This window comes from Gallus gallus, chromosome 1 (assembly GCF_016699485.2).
Source record: "Gallus gallus isolate bGalGal1 chromosome 1, bGalGal1.mat.broiler.GRCg7b, whole genome shotgun sequence".
In the NCBI taxonomy this organism is placed as follows: domain Eukaryota; kingdom Metazoa; phylum Chordata; class Aves; order Galliformes; family Phasianidae; genus Gallus; species Gallus gallus.
In genome coordinates this window covers 105,192,744-105,208,364 of record NC_052532.1, presented here as the reverse complement: position 1 = coordinate 105,208,364, position 15,621 = coordinate 105,192,744, and the positions used below count along the sequence as shown (strand labels likewise).

The 15,621-nt window shown below is 44.5% G+C and overlaps 1 protein-coding gene across 9 annotated transcripts; it reads left to right on the top strand.

Annotated features, from left to right (window-relative positions):
- Positions 1-2,632: 2,632 nt before the first annotated feature.
- Positions 2,633-14,636, top strand: C21orf62 (C21orf62 homolog). 9 transcript variants are annotated; one of them, XM_040646998.2, is made up of 3 exons: positions 2,633-2,864; positions 3,251-3,374; positions 11,541-14,636. In XM_040646998.2, exon 3 carries the CDS (start codon positions 11,611-11,613, stop codon positions 12,286-12,288), a length of 678 nt encoding a protein of 225 aa, XP_040502932.1. In that variant the 5' UTR covers positions 2,633-2,864; positions 3,251-3,374; positions 11,541-11,610; the 3' UTR covers positions 12,289-14,636. The 9 variants fall into 9 exon arrangements, 8 of the variants coding, with proteins under 8 accessions (XP_040502932.1, XP_040502933.1, XP_040502913.1 ...); XM_040646979.2 differs by lacking the exons at positions 2,633-2,864; positions 3,251-3,374 and adding exons at positions 4,515-4,570; positions 5,044-5,167; XM_040646984.2 differs by lacking the exons at positions 2,633-2,864; positions 3,251-3,374 and adding exons at positions 4,882-5,167; positions 6,338-6,432.
- Positions 14,637-15,621: the final 985 nt, after the last annotated feature.

Sequence of the window (15,621 nt, the reverse complement as noted above, 5' to 3'; positions counted from 1 at the left end):
TAAGGATGTGATGTGGAACCCTGTCAGAGGCCTTGCACAAATCCAGGAAGACAACTTCACTTTCTCTTCCTTTGTCCACTGATGCTGGCACTCCATCCTAGAAGACCATCAGATTGGTCAGGCGCAATCCTGGTGAAGCCATGCTGCCAAATACAAGTGCCGAGCTCCCAAGGGAGCTTAGCCACATGAGGCACTCAGTAAAGTTCAGTCATTAAAGGATAAGACAGTGAAAAATGTGGCCAGTGCTATTCTCAAATCATAAGGACTCCCAGAGTCTGCAGGCATCAAAATATCGAGTTACACGGATTTGACACAATGTCAGAGAAAGAATTTCAGGTGTGCGTAGGGCCAGTATACTCTCTGATAGCAAAATAATCATCTGGACAATAAATTTAAGCTAATGGAGTCACTTAGGCTTTAAACTTGCCAAGTAAAAGTGTGAGGGACTGCTGCCTCCCAAAAGGTGACAATTTAAGATAATATAAACCAACCTAAAAAGCCTTATGTCAATAAAGTTATTCAGGGAAATAATTTGAGATAATTATCAAATTTGAACACCATCTTAGGTTAAAAAAAGAAAAAAATTAATCCGAAAGAATGGAATGGAGAAGTTGCTGTCATATTAGTAATGAAGCTGATGAAGGCTGTATGAAGGGGTAGTTCAAGGAACCAATAACACGTTGGAGTAGCAGCAGCCCTGTGAGTCAGGTGTGCTTGGCTCCACTACCTGTAGCTCAGCCAGCACGATGTTCAATTTCTAGAATTTTTTAATAGCTTTTTAGTGGTTTCACTCTCCACAGATTGCAACTGGGAGTTAATATAGCCCCGTGCTCGTAAAATGTTTCTATTTGGTTGCTGGGGTATCTTACTTCTAGAAAACGAGTCGCTCTCAAGTATCAGCCAGCTGATGCCCTCTGTCTTCCAGAAATAAAGCGCATCACTGAGATCCTGAGAGTAAGAAAAACTTCCTACCTTCTGATGATCTACCTATTGGCTCCTCAATTTTTTGTCCTGGGTGGATTTTTAATGCTGATGCATACGTGGTAGGAGCAGACACAGATCAGAAGTGCTGCTTCTCTACCCATTGTGTGCCTCTTTCCTCTGCGTGCTCTTTTAAAGCCTGAATGCACCAAGTTAACGAAAGCCCTTTGCTTTGCACAGAAGGACGAGACTTGGGTAGAAGCTTTTCTGGTATTGGGTTCAGACAGCCTCATCTGATGTACAGCCCTGACTATTTGAACAAACTGGTTGAATAGACCAAGACATTAAAAGCTTTACTCTAATATCTCTTTCCCTCTGTTGAGCAAGGAGCTGTCCTTGTCACGGGGTGGTGCCTTGCTTTGGCAAGGTCAGTGAATATGGGAAAATCAGTTAGTCAGGGGGTTCCAACTAAGAATAACTGAAGTAGGAAACAAGGTGCATTCCTCTTCAGCAAGAAATAAACCATAGAATCACAGACGTTGGAAGGGACCTCTGGAGACCATCAAGTCCAACCCCTGCTAAAGCAGTTCCCTACAGCAGGTTGCACAGGAAAGCGTCCAGGTGGGTCTTGAATATCTTCAGAGACAGACACATCTCTGAGCAGCCTGTTCCAGTGCTCTGCCACCCTCACAGTAAACTTCTTCTGCATATGCACTATCTAAATGCCATTCTTACCTTGAGTGAAGAAAGGACAGTGTGACACAAAGGGAATAATGCACTACATAAACCCCGCATCATGCTGGAGTCAACTGTGCTGCATCCATACGTAAAAATGGTTATGGACTGCATTTCAGTAAAGGTACAGCCATTTCCAGTGTTCCGTTTCAAACACAGAAATGTACTGAAAAGGTTCTCAGTAATGGGATTGGTTGCTTCAGAGGTGAACTCGCAGCACTTTAGGAAAACTCAGAAAGAAAAGATGAACAAAGCCCCCAAAACTGAAGTTTGTACAAGTGACACACTTGTGGTTTGGTTTGAGTTTGTTTGTTTGTTTTCAAGGGATTTTAATAGCAATGAAAGCTATTTGCTTTCTACCTCTGCAGGGCCATGAATTCCCCAGGGAGCATATGGCCAAAATTGCACCCGGAATGCCTCTCTGTTGCGCCAGCCAACTTCTTAACTCCCACTGGAACCACTGAGCCTTAAGCAGCTGCTGCTTTGTACTCCTCAACAAGGCGTAAGGCCCTTCCATCGCCCCTCTACCAGAAATCCCGCCTTTACATTCAGATCGGCGCACAGCCCTCCTCGAGCCAGGTCGGGAGGGAGATTCCGGGCTCTGAGGCACAGCCCCGGTCGCATCGTCCTCCCCCCGCCCCCGCCCCGCAGCTCTGCCCGCAGCTCGGAGCGGGCCCGCACCGCCGGGCCGAGAGCGCCCTCTGCTGCCACAACCCGAACCTCCCCTGGGCAACTGCGGGGCGTCACCTCTCCTAACGTTGGTACCACGGAGAAGAGGTCGACCCGCACCTCGCCACGACCTCCATTCAGGAGGCTGTAGAGAGCGATGAGGTCTCCCCTGTGCCTCCTCTTCTCCAGACTGAACAAGCCCAGTTCTCTCAGCCGCTCCCCATCAGACTTGTTATCCCTCTCAGTCAAGCCAGTTACAGGCTGAAATCTGGCAGGAAGCCTTCTGCCCTCTGTCCCTTTCCTTTCCACTGCACCACAGTGCTGCTTGGCACAGTGCGGAGAGGAGAGGACGGGATGGGAGAGGACCACATATCAGGCATAGTCACCAAGTACCTGAATGGTGCCATCAGCCAGAGGTTTCAGTCCAGCAGTCAGTGGACGACCATCTCCATGACGAAAACAGCAGCCATACTCAACAGCATACTCTTCTGCAGACTGCTGAAAGTCACCACTGCTTATGGGCACACAGTTCTTGTCAGGTGGGTTCAGATGAACACTGGTTGCTGCCAAGCGTGGAAGTCTGGGTGCTTGCTTGTTTAGAAATGTTTATGTGCTGGCAACAGGACAGAATACCCCCATTCACCTTGTGGGTGATGCTGCAACAACCTTAGCGGTTAACTTAGGAGCCAGCATTGATTTATCATTGCGAATCATGTTCAGTTTGTGTTCTCGTACAGTTTTAATACTGTTGTAATGCATACACGTAATGCATCTCTGTTGTTACTGTGTCATCGTATGGAATGCTATGCTATCCCGTAGTGAGGGATGCATGTTCCCATCCATAAATCCACTGTTACTCAGCCTTTTACAGAATTGCTGCTTATTTTATCAACACGAGGCTGTAGACTTTCTTGATACATTATAGGAATTCTCTTCACATCCAGTGGAGAATAATGCCCAGAGTTATGTGAAAGAGCACCCCAGTGTCAGGCCTTTGCGTTCTCCCTGGAGGAATGGTGAAACTCAGAGGAGTCCTTTGACTCAGGAAGGTATGTGTATGTACACATATAAGCAGAAGAGCTAACAGGTAAATTTACCATCCTTCAAAGACAAATGGCAAAAGTTATCAGTTATTTTATGTAAGTGCTCCTGCACCAGCCCACTTTGAACACAGCTGGGAACACATTACCATCACCCATGATGACATACTGAGAGATTCAGGAAATGAGTAGGAACACTTCTGGACAAAAGGTGTTTGGCTCACTTGTGAGTGTAAAGGAGAGCTGAACCCAGGCAAGGCTGATACCTGTCTCTCAGCCCTGCAGTGCTGTGAGAGCCAAAATGGCATGAATGGGGCTGCCAAGCATGTTGCAGAATCTGGTTTTTAGGACATAACTTAGTAACTAAGAGAAGAATCATCATAGAACAATAGTACCACAGGATGGTTTGGGTTGGAAGGGGCCTCAAAGCCCACCCACCCCAATCCCTGCCGTGGGCAGGGCTGCCCCCCACCAGCTCAGGCTGCCCAGGGCCCCATCCAACCTGGCCTTGAGCGCCTCCAGGGATGGGGCACCACAGCTTCTCTGGGCAGCTGTGCCAGCACCTCACCACCCTCTGGGGAAAAGATTTCTTCCTAATATCTTACCTTAATCTCCTCTCTTTTAGTTTGAAGGCGTTCCCCCTTGTTCTGTTACTGTCAGACCGTGTAAAAAGTCGGTCCCCTCCTGCTTATAAGGTCCTTCAAGCACTGTAATGCTGCAATGAGATCTCCCTGGAGTCTTGTCAGAGTATGTTGCCTCCTGCCTTTTAGGAACCCTCTGATGCCTTTCTTTGTGATCAATAACATCCATTTACTCCTGCACGCTGGGCAAACAGGCTTTGGAGCAGGATGTGGGGCTCTGGAGGACAGGCATTTTCCTGTTCTAAACCTACACACACAGCCTCAGGAAAGCGAGCAGGGGAGGGCACGTCCCTCATGGCCAATCCCATTGGTGTGGGAGCAGCATAGGAGCAGAGGTGAGGAAGACAGGTAGGGACCTGCTGTGGCGGCAGTGAAATGGACAGACCTTGGAGCTCCCTCCTGCTCTGTTGAATGCTGTGGGCTGCCGGCCCCACGCAACATGAGAGCGGCGAGTGGGAGAGCCACATCCTGCCTGCCCTGTAGATTAACCTCAGTGCCACACATCACCGCCTCCAGAAGGGCTGCGGCGCAGGGACGGATGCTCCACCGGCACCAGGAGAAAGAGTGAGTCGCTGCCTTTGTGCTGTCCTAAGCAGGGGGTGGTAAATAGCAGGGGAATGCTTAATAGCTTGTGTAGTCATGTCTAAGGCAGCTTCTCCCGTAGCACAGTTCTTTCCTTGCCACCGATGTTCTCTTCCTGGAAGGTACGTTTCAGATTTGTTGCTTTGTAATCACAGGGAAATAACAGGTTATGCAAAGTTTGTCTTGGATGCATTGCAATTGTTTATACTCATATGCCTGAGTTAATAATTGATAGCTGTATGAATAATAAACTGAAAGAACTGTGGAGAGGTTTTGCTCTCTCTTGCAAACACTTCTTTAGGAAAATTGTTCACTAAAGGCAGCAGAGCTTTGCTGTCAATCATTCCCATTGTCTTCTCTTAAAAAACTGCCTCGAGAAAGGCACCGGCAGAGGACGGTCAGGGGAAGAGCAGCCGGGACCTGTGCTTTATTCTGCTGTTTCACTTACAAACCAGGCCGGTGATGCAGAGAGAGCAAAACACAACAAACACGCCATCACTGAGTGCCTCTGCAGTCTGCTGGCAGTGACACCATGCGCTGTCCCAACGTGGGAGCAGGAGCTGAGACTCCCAGTACCAGGTAACCCTGCTTCTGGATTCCAGCCTCCATCCTCTTCATGGCCACCTCCTTAGCATCTTTCTAACATGTGGCTTTCCTTGCTTGCATCTTTTTCCTTTGTTTGAGATTTGAGCAGAAGAAACTCGATTGTTAGAATACATTTTGTATACCATTTGCGTTGTATACCATTTGCACTAGTGAATTAAGCATAACTCTTTGGGCTTGGTAAATCTCTAACTCAGTTTAATGCTTAACTTGAACTTCTGTGCCAGCCAGGTTAGAAATGGAGCTTAGAAATGATACGACCAAAAATTTGCTATCAAATGCTCTCTCCTAACGTTGGCACAGCATGAATACCTTTGCTCTGAGAAGGCACTGATTGGACACAAAAACCAGAGAATTTTAAAAAATGGTTTTAAAATTACTGTCAGCACTTTGATGTTGAAGTGCTCATCTTGGTCTGGTGGTGGCCATCCAGGGTGGCCCCCCATCCTGATGTCCTTAATGGTGTTCCCTTCAGCAGAGAGAGGAATAAACAAAGCATTGCTTGTTTTATGAAAATTACATTAGGAAGAGTATACAAGTCTATTGTTTTGTATGTGGATACATGTTTTATGAAGGCCATGAGAAGATCGTGCTAAGCTCAAAAGCCCTAACATTGTAGCTTCCATGTATTTAACACATTCTGAATCAGCAGCAGTACTGAAGGAAACCATATTTGTTGAGGCTTCTCTTCAACAAAAAGAAATAAAATCAGCCTAATGAATGGAAAAAGGATGGGTCATTCAATAACTGAACCAGGAAGATATTGGAAAGTAATGACATTTGATTAAGAGTAGAAGTAATATGTTTCCACAGTGTAACACATATCCACGTTCTCCATGTTTCTCCTTAGCACAAAGCCAGGAGTCGGTTTGGAAGCCCCATCCCTGGAGGCTCTCAAGGTCAGGCTGGACGGGGCTCTGAGCACCTGATGGAGCTGTAGGTGTCCTTGTTTATTGCAGGGAGGTTGGACCAGATGGCTTTTAAGGGTTTCCCATCTGAAACAATTCTGTGACTTCTGGAATTCATCTGTTCCAGCCTAATACTGAAGCAGGGACACATACAGCTGCCCAGGATGTCTGAGGGTTCATGCGTTGTTTAGGTTCAATGCGATAGAACTGCCTGACTTATCTTGCATTTCTATCACAGCTAGGAAGAAATTTGTTCCTCTGTGTGTGACAGCACCTCCATGACAGCAGTGGCTGCTCAGCCCAGTGGCAGCAGCTCAGGCTTTTGCTCTACAGGTAAATGAAGAAACAATGTTCAAGTTATGAGCAACAAGCGTGGTTCATGCTGTAGTCCAGAAGTGTGCAGAATGTCAGCTCTTACTGCTGCCCTACCCACCTCCTCAATGTCACCTGAGCTATGAAATGCAATATATTCTACATGGCCCTCTCATACCTGCATGCAAACAGGAAAACAGAGATGCAGCCCTCCCTGCTCTCCTTCTAAATGCTTTGTCCAGGCTTTCATGTTATTTTGGTCTAAATTGGGTGGTTTTGGTATTCATTCTGTGTACGTTGCCCAAGCTGCAGAAGATTATATGGGTTTAAGCTCCTCTTTGCTTAATACAGCACTTTCACATAGGCACATGCTAACACAAGTGATCAATGAGGGGTTTTAGTTAGTTTTTTTTGTTTTTTTCTGAATAGAGAATGGAAGAAAGCACCCTGTGAAGAAATTAATTGTACAGGCTGGGGACTCCCATTGAATAGGATTAACTTTCCTTGAGACAATAGCATTCTCACACAACAGTCAAAGGCTTTTTATTGCTTTTTTTGCAGTTTTCTTCATATACAGGATCTGCAATTAGCAAATAATAATAATAATAATAATAAAATAAAAAATTACTGGAATGATCAAAGCAAATTCAGCAATCTGAAATGACGCTATTACTAAGTAAGTGTTGGAAACGTCCTGTAGCTATCCGAACCTGTAAAGAAAAAGGAAGGGGTGGAATCTTGTGCCAGGAAACTTTGGGGATAATGTGCTATAAAATGGGGTTCGGGTGCTGGAAAGATGAGACACAAGTAACAGTATTCACGGTTCAAGCAGTCACACCAGAACCATTTTCTGCTGGTATCTGTGTCTAATCCAATTTTCACTTAAAAGGCCCCCTGCTCAGGGTAAAAATGAACGGATGACCAGCTGAGTTCAGATCATTTGAGGACATTTTTCTTCAGAATCAGGCTGCTGCTATCTCCAGCATGTGACGCTTCCCTAAAGCCATCACAGCTTGTGTTTGCCACTAAGCAAAGACCCCAGCTTGGGAGTGGAGTAGGGGAGTGCCTTCCCCACTGCAGCCAGGCTGGGGGACATGCATGTGCCGGGCCTCATTTTCCTCCAGTTTTTGCATTACTGAACAGACAGACTGCTGTGCTTTCCACCTGCATCATCTGAGGCTACACTCAGAGGTAGGGGCATTGTGCACTGCCTCCCTGGAGGTACTCTTGTGGGTTAGGTATTGTGTCCAGCTACTCATAGGCATTCTTTACTGTGGATTTATTTAGTTGTTATGTAGCTGTTCTTGGCACTTAGCGCTGAGCTTTCTTCTCTGTTCTCTAAGCATTCAACTCAACAGATCTGGTTATCACCAGAATTCCTATAGCTTGGGCTGATGAAGGATTTCCTCCTCAATGTCAAGCAGAACTTTTCTAGGTGAGTCTGAGAGGAAAACAGGATGGTAGCTCACTGTGGAATTCAGGAAGCCACCTTTGGGTGGTGAGGTGCTGGCACAGCTGCCCAGAGAAGCTGTGGTGCCCCATCCCTGGAGGCACTCAAGGCCAGGTTGGATGGGGCCCTGGGCAGCCTGAGCTGGTGGGGGGCAGCCCTGCCCACAGCAGGGGTTGGGGTGGGTGGGCTTTGAGCTCCCTTCCAGCCAAAATCCACAACTCAAAACATTTTTGAGGTGTTATAATGAAGGAATAGGCAAGTTACCATAGAGAAACACTGTCAGTTGTTCAGAGAAGAACTGGACCAAGCACCAGGAATGGTTTTAACCTGGGACAGGGGAGGTTTAGGTTGGATATTAGGAAGAAGTTTTTCACACAGAGGGTGGTGACGCACTGGAACAGGTTGCCCAAGGAGGCTGTGGATGCCCCATCCCTGGAGGCATCCAAGGCCAGGCTGGATGTGGCTCTGGGCAGCCTGGTCTGCTGGTTGGCGACCCTGCACGTAGCAGGGGGATTGAAACTCAGTGATCATTGTAGTCCTCTTCGACCCAGGCCATTCTATGATTCTACGATTCTATGATACTCTGCCATCGCTTAGTGAAGCTGGGTGAATATTTAGGAGAAAAAACAGGCATAAAGAAGGACCTCTGGGGCTGTGCAGTCTAACTGATACTTGAGGCAATGGTTTTTCTCATAGGCTGATTTAATTTTCCACTTCATTCTCAAACACTAAGTGTTTATCTATTTGTCACTCTGGATGGCAAGTGTGGGTAATACAACTCGGTAGCTGTTTACTTGCTGTGTTATTTGCCTATTTTTCTTCCACTTCTAATTGTATTTCCCAAACAAGACCATGTAAGGATGGGAAGAGAAGGAAAGCAGGAATTATGTTATCCAGTTCACCAAGGTAGGAGTGGATCTGTTGGAGGTGGCAGCTGTAACAGATGACCAGTCACTGATAAAAGGAAACATAGCAATTACAGCAGGTAACTTTAGAACACTAATTGTCAGCTGACTGTATAAAGCTAACTTCAAAAAAGTATCAGTGCAGTTGAGTGAAGGGCTTGTTATAGTGCTCCACCTACCTCCCTTATTTGAAACATGGTTGTTTGAGATGCTGTTAAGTCAGTACTGCCATGCATAAGCTACTTAGTTTGAACAAACCACCGTCAGTTTGGACACTGTCTCTTTGCTGCATTGGACTGACAGATGAAGCCATAGAGATACCACTGCTGCTGGAGGTTATCTTGCAGCCTTGCACAGCTCTAGACTTGGCTACTAGAAAGTTTAAATCAAACTTCCAGCAGCAGCACAGAAGTCCTGTAGCACATACTATGCTTAGGCTACAGAGCCACTTTGTGTTTTAATCAAAGTGTATTTATCAGACACCTCTCTGCAATTGATTAATGAACAAGTCCAGTCATTTCTAGTATGAAAATGTATTGTCATTTTAATTTCTGAGTCTTCAGTCAAAATTACATTTACTCATTTTGCACTCATACTGTTAATTTTGTCTACAAATTCTTCTGGCAAATACTTTCTCTCAAATAGATAAATCCCAATAATTTTATTGACTTGTGAAACAGTGTTGATGTTACAGATCTGCGATTTATTTTATCACAACTGTTAGCCATAGCTGAAGAGTTGAGCAAACACAACGTGAAGGTTTAGTAAATAGGATTTTCAACACGTTCTATGCTTATAGGCTTAGATGTCGGGGATCAAATTCATCTGGCAGTGAGGATACCAGAACAGACACAGCTTGGATGTGTCTGACCTTTGAAGTTAAATGTTAGCTAGCAGTTGGATTGGTATTTCTGGTATGTTCCACAATAAGTCTGAGGAATGTGCGTTAAATATTTGATTTCAACATTAAAATGTCTGTATTCTTCTTTTAAGAAAACAACACGCTACATTGAAGGAGTACATACAGAATGAAATCATGTTTGAGTCAGTTTGCTTACATTTACACTACACAAGAATATATAAGAATGCACGAGTGGCCATAATCTCTCCGACCAAAGATCTGCCTAGTCAAGTAGCCATCTCCTAGTGTGTCTGGGAGATGTCTCACTCTTGTGCCTCAAAAAGTTAATGAACAACTGATCTTTACACTCTATCCCTACGTTATTTGTGCTGTTACAGTTTACCACTATATCCTTCTTCAACCACCTCTCTTCCTGGCTAGAGTCCTATCTTACCTAGTTCCACCCTACTTAAAGGGAAGCCCTTCTATATCTCATCGTCCTTGTTGCTCTTCTCCAACTCCAGGCATGTGGCATCCTTTCTGAAATAGCGGGATCTGAACTGCATACAACAGGCAAATGTGAGCAAAAGATTTATGCGGAAGATAACAACATTGTGTCTTCTTCCCTACACCTTCCTACTACTACTTAGAAATTCAATTACTTTTTGGCTGCTGTTTTTTCATGCAGGTCTCTATCACGAACTAAAGATCTCAGTCCCAGAATGGATCAGCTGGTAATGACCGGCCCAGAGTCCATTATTTCTTATTGCCATTTTTTTCCTACATGTGCATGTTCCTTTTTCATCTTTTTCCTATGGATGCCAAAGTTCTGGCCATCTGCATGCAAATCATGATCTTCTGTCGATCCAGTGACAGGAGACTGAACTTGAAAGAAAAAAAGGTCAACTAAAGTACTACATCCTCTCTAAATGAAAAATGTGGAAAGTAGGACACAAATTATTTGGTCAAAATGTAATTATGTATGTATTTTGTTTAATATTAGTGAAAGAATAGCCTCAGTTGAATTTTCGGCAGCTTAAAACCTTCAAATGGAAATTGCAAATTTTCCCTTTATTTTCTGTTAAATTACCATTGAGTTTTAGCAGAAGACTTCATTGCCTAATGATGGGAGACTGAATATTAGAAACAAAGCAATTCATATTTTTATTGTAAATACTATTGTTTTCCTATTTATCTGGTATGTTTTTCCAAAATTGTAGTTGCATTGCCATGTGCTGGACACACATTCTGGACATGGAGCAATCTTGACACAGTCTAAGGACCGAATTCCTCCCACTGCATGCCCTACTGTTGCCCTCACTAGGACCTGCTGCCTTTAGTCAAAATTTGGGTCTACTGTTTCTTGGCGGTTCAAAATAGTTACAGACAAATCAAACAAACTTTGTAACATTTTGTAATTTGTGTTGAGAAATGCCATTCTTCATCTGTGCTTGCGCCATCATTCGATAATATGCCAAATGTGTTCGCTAAGATCCAACACTGCTCTGAAAACCCAAGGGCTTGCTGCTGAGAAGTCTCACCAGTCCTGCCCCCAGCCATTTGAGGTGGAGCATGGTTGGGATGGAAAATTGCTCAATGGTCCATGGCATTCCTGGAGGTGCTACTTTGTTTTACCAGGGTAAATGAAGGGAGCCAGAGCAATCAGCAAGGCCAGAATCTGTCCTATACTGGTTGCCATGCAGAGATGGTGAGAGATGGTCCTTGCATCTCAAAACTTACAGGTTAAGGTTGGAAAAGATGTAGCTTTATATGGACGAAAAGCAAGTTTTACGGCAACAAGCTGTTATCATGCCACATGGCTCAGAAAGATACATGCTGCATCCAGCAGTGCTTCTGATAATAAGTGAGAAGAGCAAAGCAATATTAACAGCTGAGTGGTCTTCACTATAATAAAGAAATTGTTTTCTTTCAGTAGGTAAAGACAAGTGCTATAATCCACTGTGTAAAAGGAGAAGACACGTGGCATCTTGGCACCAGTACTAATGAAGCTGACAGCCTTCTCTACTTTCTGGTTTTGGCTGGCTCTCTTTTTGGCTGGCTTCCTTGGCGTATGCATTACTGACAGTTTTGTGGGAAGTCAGAAGAACCATACACTAATTTTCACCAAGGAAAGCAATATTCGCAACTGCAGTTGCTTGGCAGATATCCGTGACTGTGACTACAGCCTGGCAAACCTGTTGTGCAATTGCAGAACAGTGCTGCCTTCTACCATGGAAAAAACTGACTACAGTAGCGACCTGACCATCTGGTTCACAGACACCTCTGTGCTGGAGATGCTCCTCAACTTTACAATGGTGTGGGATTTGAAGCTCTCCTTCTGTGGCACTACTCCTCTACCAACAGAATACTTGACCATTTGGGGACTGAGAAAGCTCCGGGTAAAAAATAAGGTCAAGGGACGATTTCCAGAGCAGAGCGTAACCATCTACAGTAGCAGCAAGAGTGAAAATGAAGACCTACTCACAGTGCGCAACAAAGACAGGCAAATGTTAGTATACATTTCTTTTCTGGATACCTCTCTTTTCAATGGATATTCTTTGCTGAAATCGTACAGCGTGGAAAATGTCTCTAGTATCACGGAGCACTTTCACAACCTGCTGTATTCCAGTGTTTTCTCAACCTCAGATAACAAAAGCTATGTTGTAACATTCATTTACTGAGTTCTTTAGTACAGTCAGCCAAAGGCATGGCAAACTGATGAGAGAGAGATGGGACCTCTCTGTTTGATTTGGCCAGAAGGAGCCATTACGGGATGAACAGTTTTGACTGTGTACTCCACAAGGAGGCATTTGAAGTAATACAGACTCATATGACTAACTCAGTAAATGCTTCCTTAAAGAACAAAGAACACATGAAACAAGGTGAAAGCATCACTACAAATCTTACATATTGTAAACTAAGAACTAAACACATGTTCTGTCCCCTGACAATCTTGGTCGCTCTCCACTGGGCACACTCGGGTTGATCCATACTTTTCTTCCACTGAGGGAGGCCAAAACTGCCAGTAGTACTCTACATGCAGGGAGAATAATCCCTTGCCTACGTTTACTGGCCTCACCCCTGTTGACATATCTCTATGCTGTGAGGTTTGAGGCATTTGAAACAGGCTGCCCAGACAGGCTGTGGATACCTGTCCCTGGAGGTGTTCAAGGCCAGGTTGGACAGGGCCCTGGGCAGCCTGGTCTAGTATTAAAGGTGGAGGTTGGTGGCCCTGCCTGCGGTAGGGGAGTTGAAGCTTGATGATCCTTGAGGTCTCTTCCAACCCAAGCCATTCTATGATTCTATGACCTGAGGTGGTTACAAGTTACCAGAGACAAACTGAGGGTGCTGGTTGCCCTTGCCCTCTGCTGAGTTGCCAGAGCTGGGATCCCCATGCTCTGGGGACCCAGTTGGGACACCCAGGCTGGGTGACAGAGCCTCTTAGGACAGCAGGGGCAGCTTTGCAGTCTGCTTCCCACCTTGGCATAACCAATGGTGCATTTGTGAGATGGCCAGCAATCTGTGTTGGCTGGAGGTATGGTGGGTTGTGTTTTCAGTAGATGAGGGAGGGTGACCAGTCATGTAGCAGGGTACTCTCATCCTCCATTCATCGTGGGAAAGAGCTGGGCAAGGGGTCACCTGGCAAAACACCATGATTATAAAGGTGTTTTTCCCAGTGATGGCTCCTTTCCCCAAATACAGCAGTTGACTTCATCTTTTGTGATAACAGTAAACTCTCCTCTCTAAGAAAAGGAGAAAAAAAACAATCCTGTAACTCATCTGATAAGTGAGGCGAGGCTTCAGGCAGACAGGTAGCAAGCAGTTATCAGCTGCATTGTGGGAGAAAGATTGCCTTTCCCTGAAAAACTTGTCAGGACAACGTCAATAGCCAGAAGTCTACTCCTTGCCCACGTCTGCAGGATTCACGTTCTCTGAGATACAGTTAAGGCTGGGATCAATGGATATAGTATACTAAAGGAATAATATATATACTAAAGGAATGCAAGTCCTAACAGAATTGCATTGCCAACAAAGGATTACATTTTTTTTTCTCTTGATCTGGGATAAAATACATGTACTGAGGGGAACACTTAGTAAGATTCTGAGGAACCAATGAATTTGCTTCAACAACTTTAAGCTAAGCCTTGCCCATCATTGTAATCAATGGTGGACACATTGAATGGTAACACAGCTCTGTTTTTCAGAATATTTACATACATGCATACCTTCATTACCGCAGGCTTTGCCACTGAAATCAGCAATGTAATAACTATTAGGGTCATCAGGTCTATTTGCACTTGTAAATTAACAGATTTAAAGACATTGGTGTTTATGGGCTGAGGACTGAACTCAATTTAACCCAGAGAGCTATTCAATCAGCTATTGTACAGATTTTTGTCATTTATCAGCACCTTGAAAACAAATTGAAAGTTTTTTTCCACAAATGAAAGATATTACCTGTGAACACTCTATGGTTTTGTCACAAGTTACAACATGGTTAGGAGCTGAAGCTGAGGTGACAGAGGTTGGTGGCAGGGGTGTTGTTCTGAGCATGTACTTGCCTGGCATGTGTTACAGAAGAATAATAAATCATCCTGACTATGCAAAAGTACTAACATTGCCCTAAAAAACTGGCCAGTCATTAACCCTGCACAGGATACTCTTGTTAAAAAAATACACATAAATATATTGATTTCTAAATGTTATTAACCCTCTCTTAAAAGTCAAGCCTAAATCTTCCTGAGTAAATTCACTGAGGCTCTGCTGCCCTCTAGCAAAAGATGTGCTGAATAACACAGTCACACAGCACTATATTGCCATGACAGCAATGATTGCTGACGTTCCCGTTTGAAATCCACACACAGAGCAGAATCTGAGGATACATGTATTCTGGCTTTCTTGGGAAGAAATCACATTAATAGATCTGTGTGCTTTTCAATGCTGTAAATTAAAGTTTCGATTACTTTTGCCACAGCTGTGTTCTGAATAATGATCAAATAAAAGACGTCATATTCCTGTGTACAAGTAAGCACTGCAGAAGTCTTCGTGGAGTCAGGGAAAATCCTGCTTTCAGTTACATGATTGGAAGAAATCCACAGCACCAATATTGCACCGATCTTTGCAGTTCATACATTCTTTTCCAAAAGATACCAAGAATCTAATTCTCCCAATTTACATCTGATATGGTTTTGCCATACAAAAGCACCACTTTAGAAGCTTACAGAATTTCTCCATAGCAATTCAAAGAGCAAAATACAAAGCAAAGTATACAACACATACAACGTGAGCTGTATTAATTCTGTTGTCAGAGGTTTCTTTTCTCTGCATCCGAACAACCTACAGTGGTAAATTAAGTACCACGCTGCAGAAATAATTACGTGATTTCATAGAATTATTGAATGGCTTAGTTTAGAAGGGATCCTAAAGATCATCCGGTTCCAGCCCCTGATGTGGACAGTGCTGCCTACCACCAGCTCAGGCTGCCCAGGGCCCCATCCAGCCTGGCCTTGAGCACCTCCAGGGATGGGGCACCCACAGCCTCTTTGGGCAGCCTGTGAGTTCCTCACCACTATCTAACATCTAACTTAAATCTCCCCTCTTTCAGTTTAAAGCCGTTCCCGCTTGTCCTATCATCAGACAGTGCAAAAAGTTGGCCTTGCTCCTGCTGATAAGCTCCCTTTAGGCACTGGAAGGCTGCAGCAAGGTTGCCCTGGAGCCTTTTCCTCTTCAGGCTGAACAAGCCCGGTTCCCTCAGCCTTCCTTCATAGGAGATGAGCTCCAGCCCTCTGATCAGGACCTGCTCCAACAGCTCCACATCCTTCCTGTGCTGAGGGCCCCAGATTTAGTGAATCCATTAAATGTTAGTGTAAGATTGTTCAATCACACCCCAAACCTAGCGTCATCATTTTATGGTGTTTCATTGCACATTTATAGTAACTCATATTTATATACACCGTGCTTTCATTCTCTATATATGAAGTCCAACCTGGTTTGCTGGTTCTTAGTCTTGGTGT

Coding starts and splice junctions, on each gene's coding strand:
- C21orf62 (XM_040646999.2), top strand. CDS start 11,611: ATGAAGCTGACAGCCTTCTCTACTTTCTGGTTTTGGCTGGCTCTCTTT.